At 51.2% G+C, this 12,432-nt stretch overlaps 1 protein-coding gene across 5 annotated transcripts in view; it reads right to left on the bottom strand.

The window, feature by feature from the left end:
• The window catches only part of FMNL2 (formin like 2), a 133,384-nt gene that overhangs the window by 56,792 nt on the left and 64,160 nt on the right, over positions 1–12,432 (bottom strand). For all 5 annotated transcript variants that reach the window (XM_065637502.1, XM_065637499.1, XM_065637501.1 and 2 more), the window contains exon 2: positions 8,964–9,047. In XM_065637502.1, coding sequence (XP_065493574.1) covers positions 8,964–9,047 — 84 coding nt within the window. The remainder of the gene's footprint in view (positions 1–8,963; positions 9,048–12,432) is intronic.

The following is a 12,432-nucleotide window of genomic DNA, read 5'->3' as shown; positions in this document are numbered from 1 at the left end:
GCAACAATTCCTTCCTCATGTCCAGCCTCAATCTCCCCTTCTTTATTTTAAAACCATCACCCCTTGTCCTGTTGCAACAGGCCGTGCTCGAAAGTCTGTCCCCATCTTTCTTATTGGCCCCTTCAACCAACTTCAACATCGACCAACTCTTGAGCACCAACATGGACATTGTGCCTTGGGGTCACGTCCCCGCAACCATTCCTGCAGGGACCGTGCCGGTGGCTGAGCTCGTCCCAGCCGCCCACAGCTCTTGGAGAACCGGACGGTTTCCTCCAGCACCCGTATCACACGAGGGCAGCGCTGAGGGACCTCCAGCGCGGTGGGAAGCAACCCAGCAAGTGCTACCAAGGCCACCGTTACACTTAGCAGGGAAATTATGGACCAGATGCCCATCCCGGTCCCATGGGGAAAGGCCAGGAACCACCATGTGCCTCTCCTCCCCAGAAGGCTGGAGCCCCACCAACCTCAGGACACGGAGGAAGGCAGGTTCCTGCGATTGTAAAACATCTCCTCACCCATGCCTTGGAGACTTCTTCCTCCTTTAAGTCTTCCCAACTTCTGACCTTACAGGGAACACTTGGTCTGCAATCCACCATCAGCCCCATTCAGACGTGAATTAAAGATTTTCACGACAAATACAAGGTCTGCCAGGTTTGTATTCTGCAAGCTGCTTGATTTTTCCTTGCTTTTTTTTACCATTTGCACAGCCAGCCTGAAATTTATCCTACAAAGCTGCTGCAAAACACGAGTTGTTCTGCGAGGAGCACGCTGTGTCCAAACCTGTTAAGAGCATTACCGAAAGTTCTGATGCTATTTGTATCTTGGAAGAATTTTAAACTATCCTGCCCTTTCCCTTGAGGAAAGATCTCATAACAAGTCCATCCTGAAATTTCGCATTTTATAACTGATATCTGAAACCTCCCTTTATTAGGTCAGGATGCAATTTTGACTACATTATCTGAAAGTTATTTCATAATGACTAGGACACTGCTGCCCAGTTACCAGAACATACTGTCTGAACACCAAAAGTTGTTCCTGTTATTATCTTGCTGCTTGCTGTAAAAAAAAAAAAAAAAAAAAAAAAAATTCATCATGCTCAGAAGGAAAAAATGAACCAAAAAGTCTAAAAAGTCTGCCCTGTGGTCCATGAGCTCTGTAAGATAGAGAGCGGACATTTTTTTCCTCTTTTAAAACCAGATTTTTTTTCCATTCACCTTCACATGTAGGGGCCAAACACAGTCCTGGAACTGGCATTTCCTTTTTATCTAAAAAACAGTCCTGAAAATGCAAATCTGAGGGTCCCTTTCACACCGTTGTAGTTAAATTTGCTGCTAATTGGGAGCAGGAACACCCACAGATGTTGACTTCGAAGGATATTTTTTAAAAAATAAATAAATAAAAAGCACATAAAATAAATCAGTCGAAAGAATGAGAAGTCAATATTCAAAGTACCGCAACCGCCACCCTAATTTTTGCACTTTTTCCCTCCCACTGTTAGGCCAGTTTCTCAGTCAGACTTACAGCCCCCTCGGGATACTGCGGCTTTACAGAGGGCATAAATACAAGTTATTTAGAAGCAATTTTGATCCATTAACCTGTTTTAAAACTTCTTTACGCTGGCAGACAGACCGAAAAAAAAAAAACACCCAACCAAAGCATTTTGTTGTAAATGAGAATCTGGCCCATCATAGACTAGTAAAGAGTTACCGAGGTACCCGGACCTCGGAGACACCACCGCTTCTCATCCTCCCCCTCGACACTTTCATGTTGGCTCCAGAGGTATCACAGCATCTGAATAACCGCGTCCTTCTCTACAGAAAACCACAAAGGTAAAAGTGTTTTCCACGTGATAACCACATCCAAATATTATTTATCCTTCAGACGTGCAGGTGATGGAGCGCAGTGGTGGAGCAGCGAGCAGCAGGCACAGCAAAGTCCCCGCCTAACAAGGCTCCGCTTACTTCTCGGGTTTATTCCTCTGCTTTCTGAGGCTTCCCTCATGCCAGCGCAGCCCTGCTGTGTTTAGCCCAAGTCTCCAGAGCAGCTCTTTCTCTCTTTTGGATTTATTTCTCTTCCTAACTAATTAGCCATCATCTGCTAAAGACGGGAGCTTTTCCCAACTGCCAGTTTTAATATCTGGAGTCTTCAAAATGAGATGCTTAAAGAAGCTCAGCGAGCACATTTAGCAGTCTGTGATGTAGATACTAGAAGTTTTTGTCTGCTTTCTTCAAACCTAGCTATAATTCTGTACTTAAGTAATAATCGCTACAGTGATTTCCTTAAAAAAGACACTGGGTGGAAGGGTTTTAAAGACATTATCCATGAACAGCAGACACCAGCAACACTCTTCTCTAACTAGTGACCAAGAACCACTTGTGGTAAACATCTCCAAGTCCTGGAAACATTTTTATAGCCCCTTAAAGTGTTTTTTTCTGCTTTGGAAAGCCATGAGGGATTAGCCTGTAAAACTGTCCTTTCCTGGCTGTGATTGCTGTCTGGGTTTATCCAGCTCTGACTGTTTCTTATTAGAGGCTGATACGTCGCAAGCTGCAAAACCCAAGCGTCAGTGCGGTGCGATGACAGCGTCCTCCCAATGTCCTTCTGGTCCTTCTTCTCGATGACAAACACATTCTCGGCTAACATCAAGACATCGCTGTTCACACGTAATCCACTTGCCTTAGATACCGTAAATAATTAGTTTAAAATTATTGCTTTTTCCTGTCTGCTCCTCCCCTCCACTTCTGGCAATTTGCAGTCGCTCGCTGGCCAAATCCGCCTTCAAAATAAGAATTTATACAGCGAGGGGTTTAACGCTATTTGAACGAGGAGGTTGGGGATTCTTACCACACACATAATAAAGTTTAAAATCCCTATTTGAGTCTCCAGACTTTGCTGGGCAAAAACGCAAAAGCCAGTGGGTGACATCACGACTGGGACACGGTGGCTTCTCCTCCCCGTCACCCCAGGACCGCGCCGTTCAGACACAACAAAGTTAATAATAAATCCCGATGAAAACTATTTTATCTCCGCTACGTGACTCATATAAGCACCGGCACTATCTACAGCCCTGAAAGGAGAGAGGCGCAGCCCAGCAATAACTCAGCCCGGCTTTTGTCAGCCACCTAGAAAGCAAACTAACTTAATTTCCCAAGGATAAAAGGCCCTTTCTTACTTGAAAAATTGCTGCCAGAAGGACAGAGAAGCACATGCAAGGAGCCAGCGGCACCGGAGCGGAGAGCAGGGAGATGTCCTGGTCCCCAGCACCTCCCTTTAGGGTAATAAATGAGGAGAAATCGGGGACAAAGCTGGAACAGGGGGCACAACGCTGCTCCTGCGCTTTTCTCACCAGCAGTCTCCAGAATTAGCGCTTTTTTTTCCAGATGGATACCAAAAAAAGGGGGCTGGGAGGCTATACTTGAACTGCCGGATTTCTGCATTTCCTCTTCCATCTGATCCTACAAGGAATTCAACACACCTCTCGTTCACCCAAATCTGGAAAACGTATTTATTGCGTAACCAGGAAATTGTGGCTTTTGCTTCCAAAGACATTCAGGACATTTTCTGCATTAGTGACATATGTTATTATTATTATTATTATGACCCTCGCTAACTGGTTTCATTCCTAAGATTCACACACATTAGGCAAGCACACAAACCCAGCGGCCGTGACTGCTGGGGGGGCATAAAGCACACAGATGGTGACCAGTGGTGACCAGAGGTGGACAAGCAGGGCTGGAGATCAGCATCTTCTCACACCCGAGGCACAAACACACCAAAAACGTGGTGCACGTTTCCACCACCCGTCCCCAAACCACACAGCCCTGGGGAGCAGCTCAGCAATCCCACCAGCAGGACAGTGTGTCACTTTATATGTCTTTATTACGGAAGGAAACAACAGCAGCCATTCTCATCTTGGCACTAATTAGGGAGCAGAGGGATCCGTTTCCACCACTATTAATTTTCTGCAAAACCAGGTCACCAGCAAGGACCCAGCCAAGAGGCACAAGAGCTGCAGATGCTCCCTCTGAGGCCTGGGATGCGACCACTGCTCGGCCCCACAGAGCCTGGACCACTTGTGTCCTGCACCTGCATCTCCAGCTGCTCCATCACTCACAGCCTCAGGGAGCCTGGACCACTCGTGTCCTGCACCTGCATCTCCGACTGCTCCATCACTCACTGTCTGATGGAGCCTGGACCACTCATGTCCTGCACCTGCATCTCCAGCTGCTCCATCACTCACTGTCTGATGGAGCCTGGACCACTCGTGTCCTGCACCTGCATCTCCAGCTGCTCCATCACTCACAGCCTCAGGGAGCCTGGACCACTCGTGTCCTGCACCTGCATCTCCGACTGCTCCATCACTCACTGTCTGATGGAGCCTGGACCGCTCATGTCCTGCACCTGCATCTCCAACTGCTCCATCACTCACTGTCTGATGGAGCCTGGACCACTCGTGTCCTGCACCTGCATCTCCGACTGCTCCATCACTCACTGTCTGATGGAGCCTGGACCACTCATGTCCTGCACCTGCATCTCCAGCTGCTCCATCACTCACTGTCTGATGGAGCCTGGACCACTCGTGTCCTGCACCTGCATCTCCAGCTGCTCCATCACTCACTGTCTGATGGAGCCTGGACCACTCGTGTCCTGCACCTGCATCTCCAGCTGCTCCATCACTCACAGCCTCAGGGAGCCTGGACCACTCGTGTCCTGCACCTGCATCTCCGACTGCTCCATCACTCACTGTCTGATGGAGCCTGGACCACTCATGTCCTGCACCTGCATCTCCAGCTGCTCCATCACTCACTGTCTGATGGAGCCTGGACCACTCGTGTCCTGCACCTGCATCTCCAGCTGCTCCATCACTCACAGCCTCAGGGAGCCTGGACCACTCGTGTCCTGCACCTGCATCTCCGACTGCTCCATCACTCACTGTCTGATGGAGCCTGGACCGCTCATGTCCTGCACCTGCATCTCCAACTGCTCCATCACTCACTGTCTGATGGAGCCTGGACCACTCGTGTCCTGCACCTGCATCTCCGACTGCTCCATCACTCACTGTCTGATGGAGCCTGGACCACTCATGTCCTGCACCTGCATCTCCAGCTGCTCCATCACTCACTGTCTGATGGAGCCTGGACCACTCGTGTCCTGCACCTGCATCTCCAGCTGCTCCATCACTCACAGCCTCAGGGAGCCTGGACCACTCGTGTCCTGCACCTGCATCTCCAACTGCTCCATCACTCACTGTCTCATGGAGCTGGACCACTCGTGTCCTGCACCTGCATCTCCAGCTGCTCCATCACTCACAGCCTCAGGGAGCCTGGACCACTCGTGTCCTGCACCTGCATCTCCGACTGCTCCATCACTCACTGTCTCATGGAGCCTGGACCGCTCATGTCCTGCACCTGCATCTCCAACTGCTCCATCACTCACTGTCTCATGGAGCTGGACCACTCGTGTCCTGCACCTGCATCTCCAACTGCTCCATCACTCACTGTCTGATGGAGCCTGGACCACTCGTGTCCTGCACCTGCATCTCCGACTGCTCCATCACTCACTGTCTCATGGAGCCTGGACCGCTCATGTCCTGCACCTGCATCTCCAACTGCTCCATCACTCACTGTCTGATGGAGCCTGGACCGCTCATGTCCTGCACCTGCATCTCCAACTGCTCCATCACTCACTGTCTGATGGAGCCTGGACCACTCGTGTCCTGCACCTGCATCTCCGACCGCTCCACCACCCACCATCCGATTTTCAGTGAGCCACCTGTCTCAGGGCCGGCCAGCTGGATAAATGAAGCAGTGAGCATCTGTACCATCCAAATGTTCGTGACTTCATTAAAACACTCGATTTTACTCGCAACAGGGGAAATTCAGTGGCATAGAAAACACGTTTTTAAGCAAAAGCTCTCAAAATAGAGCAGTGAATGTCTACTGCAACATGTGCAAAGGCAGGAAAAATTCATTAATCCCCACACACACCTCTGGTGTCTCCAAAGGTGAGGACACAGGGATGCCCCTGCCACAATTTGCCATTAGAGGGCAACGAAGAACTTTGTAAGATGTCCCCAACCTCCTCCCTCTGCATCCATGCCCCCTCCATCACCCATCACTGCCCAGGGCTGGATGAAGAGGCACAGAGGACACCAAAAGGGTGGCTCATCACGCCAAGAAATGGTGTCCATCCCTGCCAGGATCCTTCCCAATGCTCGCCCCCAAGATGACCCACCGCTTGGACCTCTCCACTATGGACAACAGGTTTACGGGCTTTGCTCTTCTCCTTGTTTGCTAATCCAGAGAGGCATAGAGCGAGCTTTCAGGGCACCAGCAGTGATGCTGAGATGACTTGCAAGGTTTATAGACACAGAACATATAGAACAGAAAATACCACACAGGATGAGTCCCCACAACCAGCCCAGCAACCCTTACGGCAACTCACTACAACGTGCACGATCCCATTCACAGCAGATTATATTATTGTTATCATCATCATGATGAGACTGGCAGCTCCCCACTTTAGTTAATCTCACTTCTGCAAAAATGAAAGTTCCGTTTGGGAGCTGACCTCTCTCCCCATATATTTTGAACATATTTCACAGATAATTGGCTATGGTCTGCTTTACAGACTATATAGAAATTATCCTTTACGAGCAACCTCCGGATCCTTTTTCCTTTCAGACAAAAGCACAGGAGGGAAAGAATGAATTTCCTCAAGCTGTTACATTAATTTGCATCCTCAGTCCTTCACTAAGCAAAAGCGGGTGAAAATGGTGTAATGAGTGATATCGATAGAAAATAGCAGCTAAAATCTGCATCCACACTAAAAACACATGTTCTGTACAAAATCTGTTCCTGGAAGTACTTTTAGCCACGCACCGTCATTATGTGGACAGAGATAAATATTTCACACTCCATATGCCGTATTCCGGTGCTTTTCCGAGCCTGGCTCCCCGCTGCTCTGAGTCGCGGCGCCTGCCAAGCACCAGCGGTGCTGCCGGGGCTGGGGCAGCTCACGGATGTGCAGCCCAAGCACGGACCCTCGGCCGGCCGGACGCTGGAAAGGTGGCACATTGTCACCTCCTGTCCCCTGGGGACCCTCGCAGCGCTGGTGACAACAGTACCGTGCCGCTTCATAGAGTCATGGAATCACTTTGGTTGGAAAAGACCCTCAAGGTCATCGAGTCCAACCATAACCCAGCCCCGGCACTGCCCCATGTCCCTGAGAACCTCATGTCCGTCTGTCCAACCCCTCCAGGGATGGTGACTCCAGCACTGCCCTGGGCAGCCTGTTCCAATGCCCCACAGCCCTTTGGGGAAGAAATTGTTCCAAGATCCAACCTCAACCTCCCCTGGTGCAACTTGAGGCCGTTTCCTCTGGTCCTGGCGCTTGTTCCTGGGGAGCAGAGCCCGACCCCCCCGGCTCCAAGCTCCTTTCAGGCAGGTCAGAGATCAGAAGGTCTCCCCTCAGCTCCTGTTCTCCAGCTGAACCCCCAGCTCCCTCAGCCGCTCCCATCACACTTGTGCTCCAGCCCCTCACCAGCCCCGTTCCCTTCTCTCAACTCGCTCCAGCACCTCGAGGTCTCCAGGCTTCCCTGCCTGAGGAGACTCATCCCAACCCAGGGGTAGACTCAGCCTTGTGCAAGAAGCTAGTAAGACAGGCTAAGGTTACTCTGGATTGCAAATTTCCTTCCCTGCGTTTCCATCTGCTCGTCCCTCCTACCCCGCTGTGGAGTGCAGGAGTGAATCAGCAGCAGCTGCACGTTGCAGGGGGTGGATCAGCTCGGAGTTTGCACATCCACGCTGCGCTGGAGCTGCTCCTGCCCCGCTGCCAAGTCCACGCAGACTGGGCGCAGACTCCAGCACGAAGCTCACCCGTCCGTCTGCACGCCCCGAGTGTGCCTGCTCTGAGCAAACATCCATGAAACAAATCACCTACAGCAAATTAAGTTATTTGTTCGGTGTCTCAATAAACTGAAACTTTAAATAGCTCAACGCTTTAGGTTTTTTGCATAGAAAACTCATGGAAAAAAGGTAAGTAATTCTTTATTCAGTTTTACTTTAAAGTAGTTGGATTTTATCGGAGGCTCCATCACTGTAATAGCTAAATAGGAAATGTCCCACAAATGCATTTATTAAAATGTTCCTGACCTCACAGCACGACTGTACCTTCCGCCAAACTCTCATCCTGCTACCGCTGTGTTTACATTTCAAGGAAACATCCTTTCTCAGTCCTGGATCAATTATTTCCATTAGCGATTACTTTTGAAGTCTATGGCAGGACCTGATTTTGCTGCTGGCTCACAAACGCACATCCTACCTCTGGCATGCTTCGCTTTCTCTAAATAATGCCGCTTCTGTTCATTTGCCAGGGCAGAGCCGACCTGTTAATTGCTGTACGTTGCTGCCAAGGCTGCGCGCCGCAGCGGAGCTCATGTACCAAAGATGCTTCGGCATATGGTGCTGCTTAATCCGAGGTTGTTGTTGAGGCTCTGGAGGCGAAGGGAGCTCAGGCTGCATCACCCTTCGCCTCCCCCTGAAGGCGACAGCGACCGCCAGCTGCGGGAAGGGCTCCTGATGTGGAACAAATACTCACTGGGTCAAGACCCCCCGTTCTTATTACACAGGTCGAGAGGGACTAAAGCCCGAGCACTCGCTGAGGGGACACTGATGGGGACAAGTCTCTTTGAGCTTGTGCCGAGCAAAATAAGAAACATTCGCCGCCCAGAGGAAACGGGCACAGGGGTGATGGTGACATCAGAGGGAAAGAATAGCGCTCTGTGGCAAAAAAGGGAATTATTATTGCAAGTCATTACCAATAACGAAGCATAATGTCAAAGAAATGAATGTTTGAATCTGTTCAAATACGTTTCCTCCGCGAGGTCCCTTTCTAAGCCCAGCGACACTGCTGATGAAACCCAGTTTGTGCTCTCAGCCAAAAGCCTTCCCGGCCGCCCTTACCTGGTCGCAGATGAGCTCCCACTTTTTCTCGTTGTCGTATTGCCGCAGCAGCCGCGCTTTGTCGGGAGGCAAGTTCATGGCATTCTGCGGAGAAAGAGAAAGCGAACGTGAGGGACCGCGGAGGGCGAGGGCTCCGGCAGAGCCAGACACGAGCAAACCGAGGTGACGTGGCTGCGGTTGCTGCCATTGTTCCATGTGAATTCCTGCTGACAGGGCTATTCAGAAACATTCCCTCTAAACGTCGTCTTTGGCCCCAAAAGTGCCAGTGAATCACAAGGCACCGAGAGGCAGGGCTCGGTGCTGGGACGCAGGAGGAGGTGACCTCTGTCTGGAGGAGAGGACACGGCACAGAGCCACCTGCCACCCCAGACGGGTCCCCACGGGCCACCACATCCCCTCGTCCCTTCGCCTGTCCCCGCCTGAGCACACTCGTACGGGAAACCCGCACAGCAGAACGCCAGTTCTCTCCAAACGAGATCTCAAAATGCCATTTCATTTTATTTCAACGGTGGGACACTCTTCAGGTGTTTAAATGTCACCGCGTGCAACCGTATGTGGATCAGAGAGATCCCAGGGGTGGGATTGCTGCTGCCCATCCTGACGCAAAGATAACGATCCCGGGACTGGGAATGACAAGCTGCAGTAAGGAGGCAGGGAGAGGCAGCAATTAGGAGATGCCCATCGCTCGCTGGCTCCTTTGATGTCAGCCGGGATCTCTCTCCATGGGCAATTGCCTGGGGTAGGGCGGCACAGCCTGGCTGCTCCCAGGGCAGCTTTGCTAAGATCCGGGTCTAAATGTGCAGCGTAACTGTCATGCTTAGGCTCGCGGAGAAGCCAGGAACACCTCGAGAGCTTTGCAAACGCCAGGGCTGAGAGCCGCCCTGCGGCACACAGCGAGGTGAAGTGCCTCAGTCAAAAACCCGCCCAGCACCTCTCGGTCGCCAGCTCGCGTTCCCAGACCAGCCCAGTTATCCCCAGTTAACCCTGGAGGACCAAAGGCTGTTAAGTAATCCCGCAGCAAAGCAGCCATCAATGAACTGGTGTTTAGGTACCAAAACACCCTGCTCTGGGAGCACCCATCTTCACAACCCACACTACAGGCAGTTTTACATATTTATTAAAAGCAGGCTGACCTGGAAATGCTTAGAAACCCTCCCGGACCCGCACTCTGCTACAGCTGGACCCGCACAGCCGGACTGGGGCCCAACCTCCCGCTCTGGTCGCACAAACCCTGTCCCGGGTGTCAGGAGAGGAGGGACGTGGAAAGCCCAAACTGCCACAAACACCAGCAAGAGCATCTGGTAGGACCAGCCCAGCCTGCTGACACCCCTGAGCAGCACACGATAAAATCTACATTTCACTAAGTCCTCAGACGGGGGCCGTGGGCCACTGGGATGGTGTATACAGCCCTGACCGTGCCGATGGGCACCACAACACCCAGGCGAGTTTTGGGGGATGAAAGACTTTGAAGAACAGCCCAGGGGTGAACCGCCCATCAACGGCAAAGCTTTCCAGCACCGCTGCCGGCTGGCTGAGCGCCGCACCCCTGTCGCAAAGACAAGGCTTTCCCCACTTGTATCCACCAACCTTCACACCTTGGGTGTGACAGCAAGTGCCTCTCCTTACAGGGAACACCACGGACCCCCGGGACCCCCGGCTGGTCCCTCCTGGCCCAGGCAGGACCGCAGAGGGAGGTGAGGACCACGCAGGTCTCCAGCTCATCCCAGCGCCCACGCGGTGCAGATGGACTCGCTATTGTCCCTCGAGACCTTATCTCCCTCCATCCCGGCGACGAGCGTCACCCGCTCCCGGGGATCCCCTCACCGCTCTGCTGCTCCATGGCTGCTCTTCCTAAAGCTTATTTTCCATCAGATAACACATACTCTTCCTTTTGCTCATCTGCACTGTCATGTTGACAGTATTTATAGGCAGCGATCATATCTGCACTTGATTCTCCTCCCAGTCTCTCACCGTGTACCTTATCAGCTCTACTTATCATTTTAATGCACTTCTTGGTATTTTTCCTGGGGCTTTTTCAAGAACCATTCCTTACCTCTGAGGATGCAAACATATTTCATAGCTTAGACTAAATCTCGGCTTTAGGAAAAGCTTCACAGTTTACCTGCAATACACCCTTTGTCAAATCCTGATCTCCACCTAGCTAATCAGCTTACCCACCCAGGCTGGCGCTCAGACAAGAGACCTGCCTGGAAACCTTTGCAGAATTCAGTCGCGGCAAGAGTTCAGGACGGATGAAAGCCTGAAACAGGGAGAACAAGACCCAGGCAGCAGGTTCCAGTGATCTCATTTCAAAATGAGTTAAATCTGATCTCATCCTGAAATGTGAACTCTTTGCTCCACGTCGTTTTGCTGCACACAACCATTTCATGTATTTCAACAATCACTGCAGCCCACTTCAGATACCCCCTGCACTGGTCCGATGGGCAAAATTATTTGTGAATACACTGTGTGCAACCAGGTTCAAATCCCAGTGGATGGTTTGCACCTACTCTCTTCTCAGTAAGAGATTTAAAGCAGTTTTGAAACCTGCTTGTGTGCAAGTCCCTCACCACGCCACGGACAGGACCCTGGGCTGAGGCAAACCAAGGCCAGTCACCCCAGTACCCCCAGTCCCATCCTTCGTCTCTTCTGGAGGGACTGGGAAGGAAAACACAGCCTCTCTGGTCTCATCATCCATGTGGTGAGGAGGGGATGCGCTTGGACCGGGAGGGGGTGGATTTGGACCAGGAGGGGATGCACTCGAACCAGGACAGGATGCGCTTGGACCAGGACTTTTCGCACTGGCAGCATCAGTCTGACATTAACTCTTTTATATTTTATGCATAAATCAGTTTGCATGGCTTTCTTGGAAACCGGATCAAATTGCATCTGTTTACTGGAAGCTCTGGCAAGACGTTTTCTCTCCCAGCCTGAGGCTCTCTGCTCATCCTGCAGGTCTATTTCTGCTCCTTCTCCCCATCCATGAGCCACCTCCTGACCCTGGAGCTCCCTGTCCTTGGGGACTCTCCTGCTGCCTCCAGGTGCCCCAGCACATCCAACCCCACTCAACATACGTGGCTGTACCATATAGCCCTTGTTTCTCCGTACAAAATAAGGCAGGCATAAATCATATCTTCTCTAAAACCCAGACTAATGCTGGTCTTCAGCTGGTCTTACTGTTAACAAACGTTCCCTGCTGGAAAGCTAGCTTTTAAGCCATGATATTTTTATTTAAATGGGAAGGAATGTATTTTCTTTACGTTTATGCATGGCACTACACCAGTCACCTTTCCAAAATCCAAGTGTACTACATCTAATTGCACAACCTTCCGCTGTTGCAGCAGTAACGATGGCAAAGGCGGCTACTGAACTGGCTGGCTTGACCCTAGCGGCTGCAATAGCTGTGACTCCAGTCACAAGTAACCAGATGCATGAGTAATCTGGGTTTCTTGCTCTCTGCGGATCAGTG

This window comes from Caloenas nicobarica, chromosome 6 (assembly GCF_036013445.1).
Source record: "Caloenas nicobarica isolate bCalNic1 chromosome 6, bCalNic1.hap1, whole genome shotgun sequence".
Lineage (NCBI taxonomy): Eukaryota > Metazoa > Chordata > Aves > Columbiformes > Columbidae > Caloenas > Caloenas nicobarica.
This window is presented reverse-complemented; position numbering and strand designations above follow the sequence as displayed.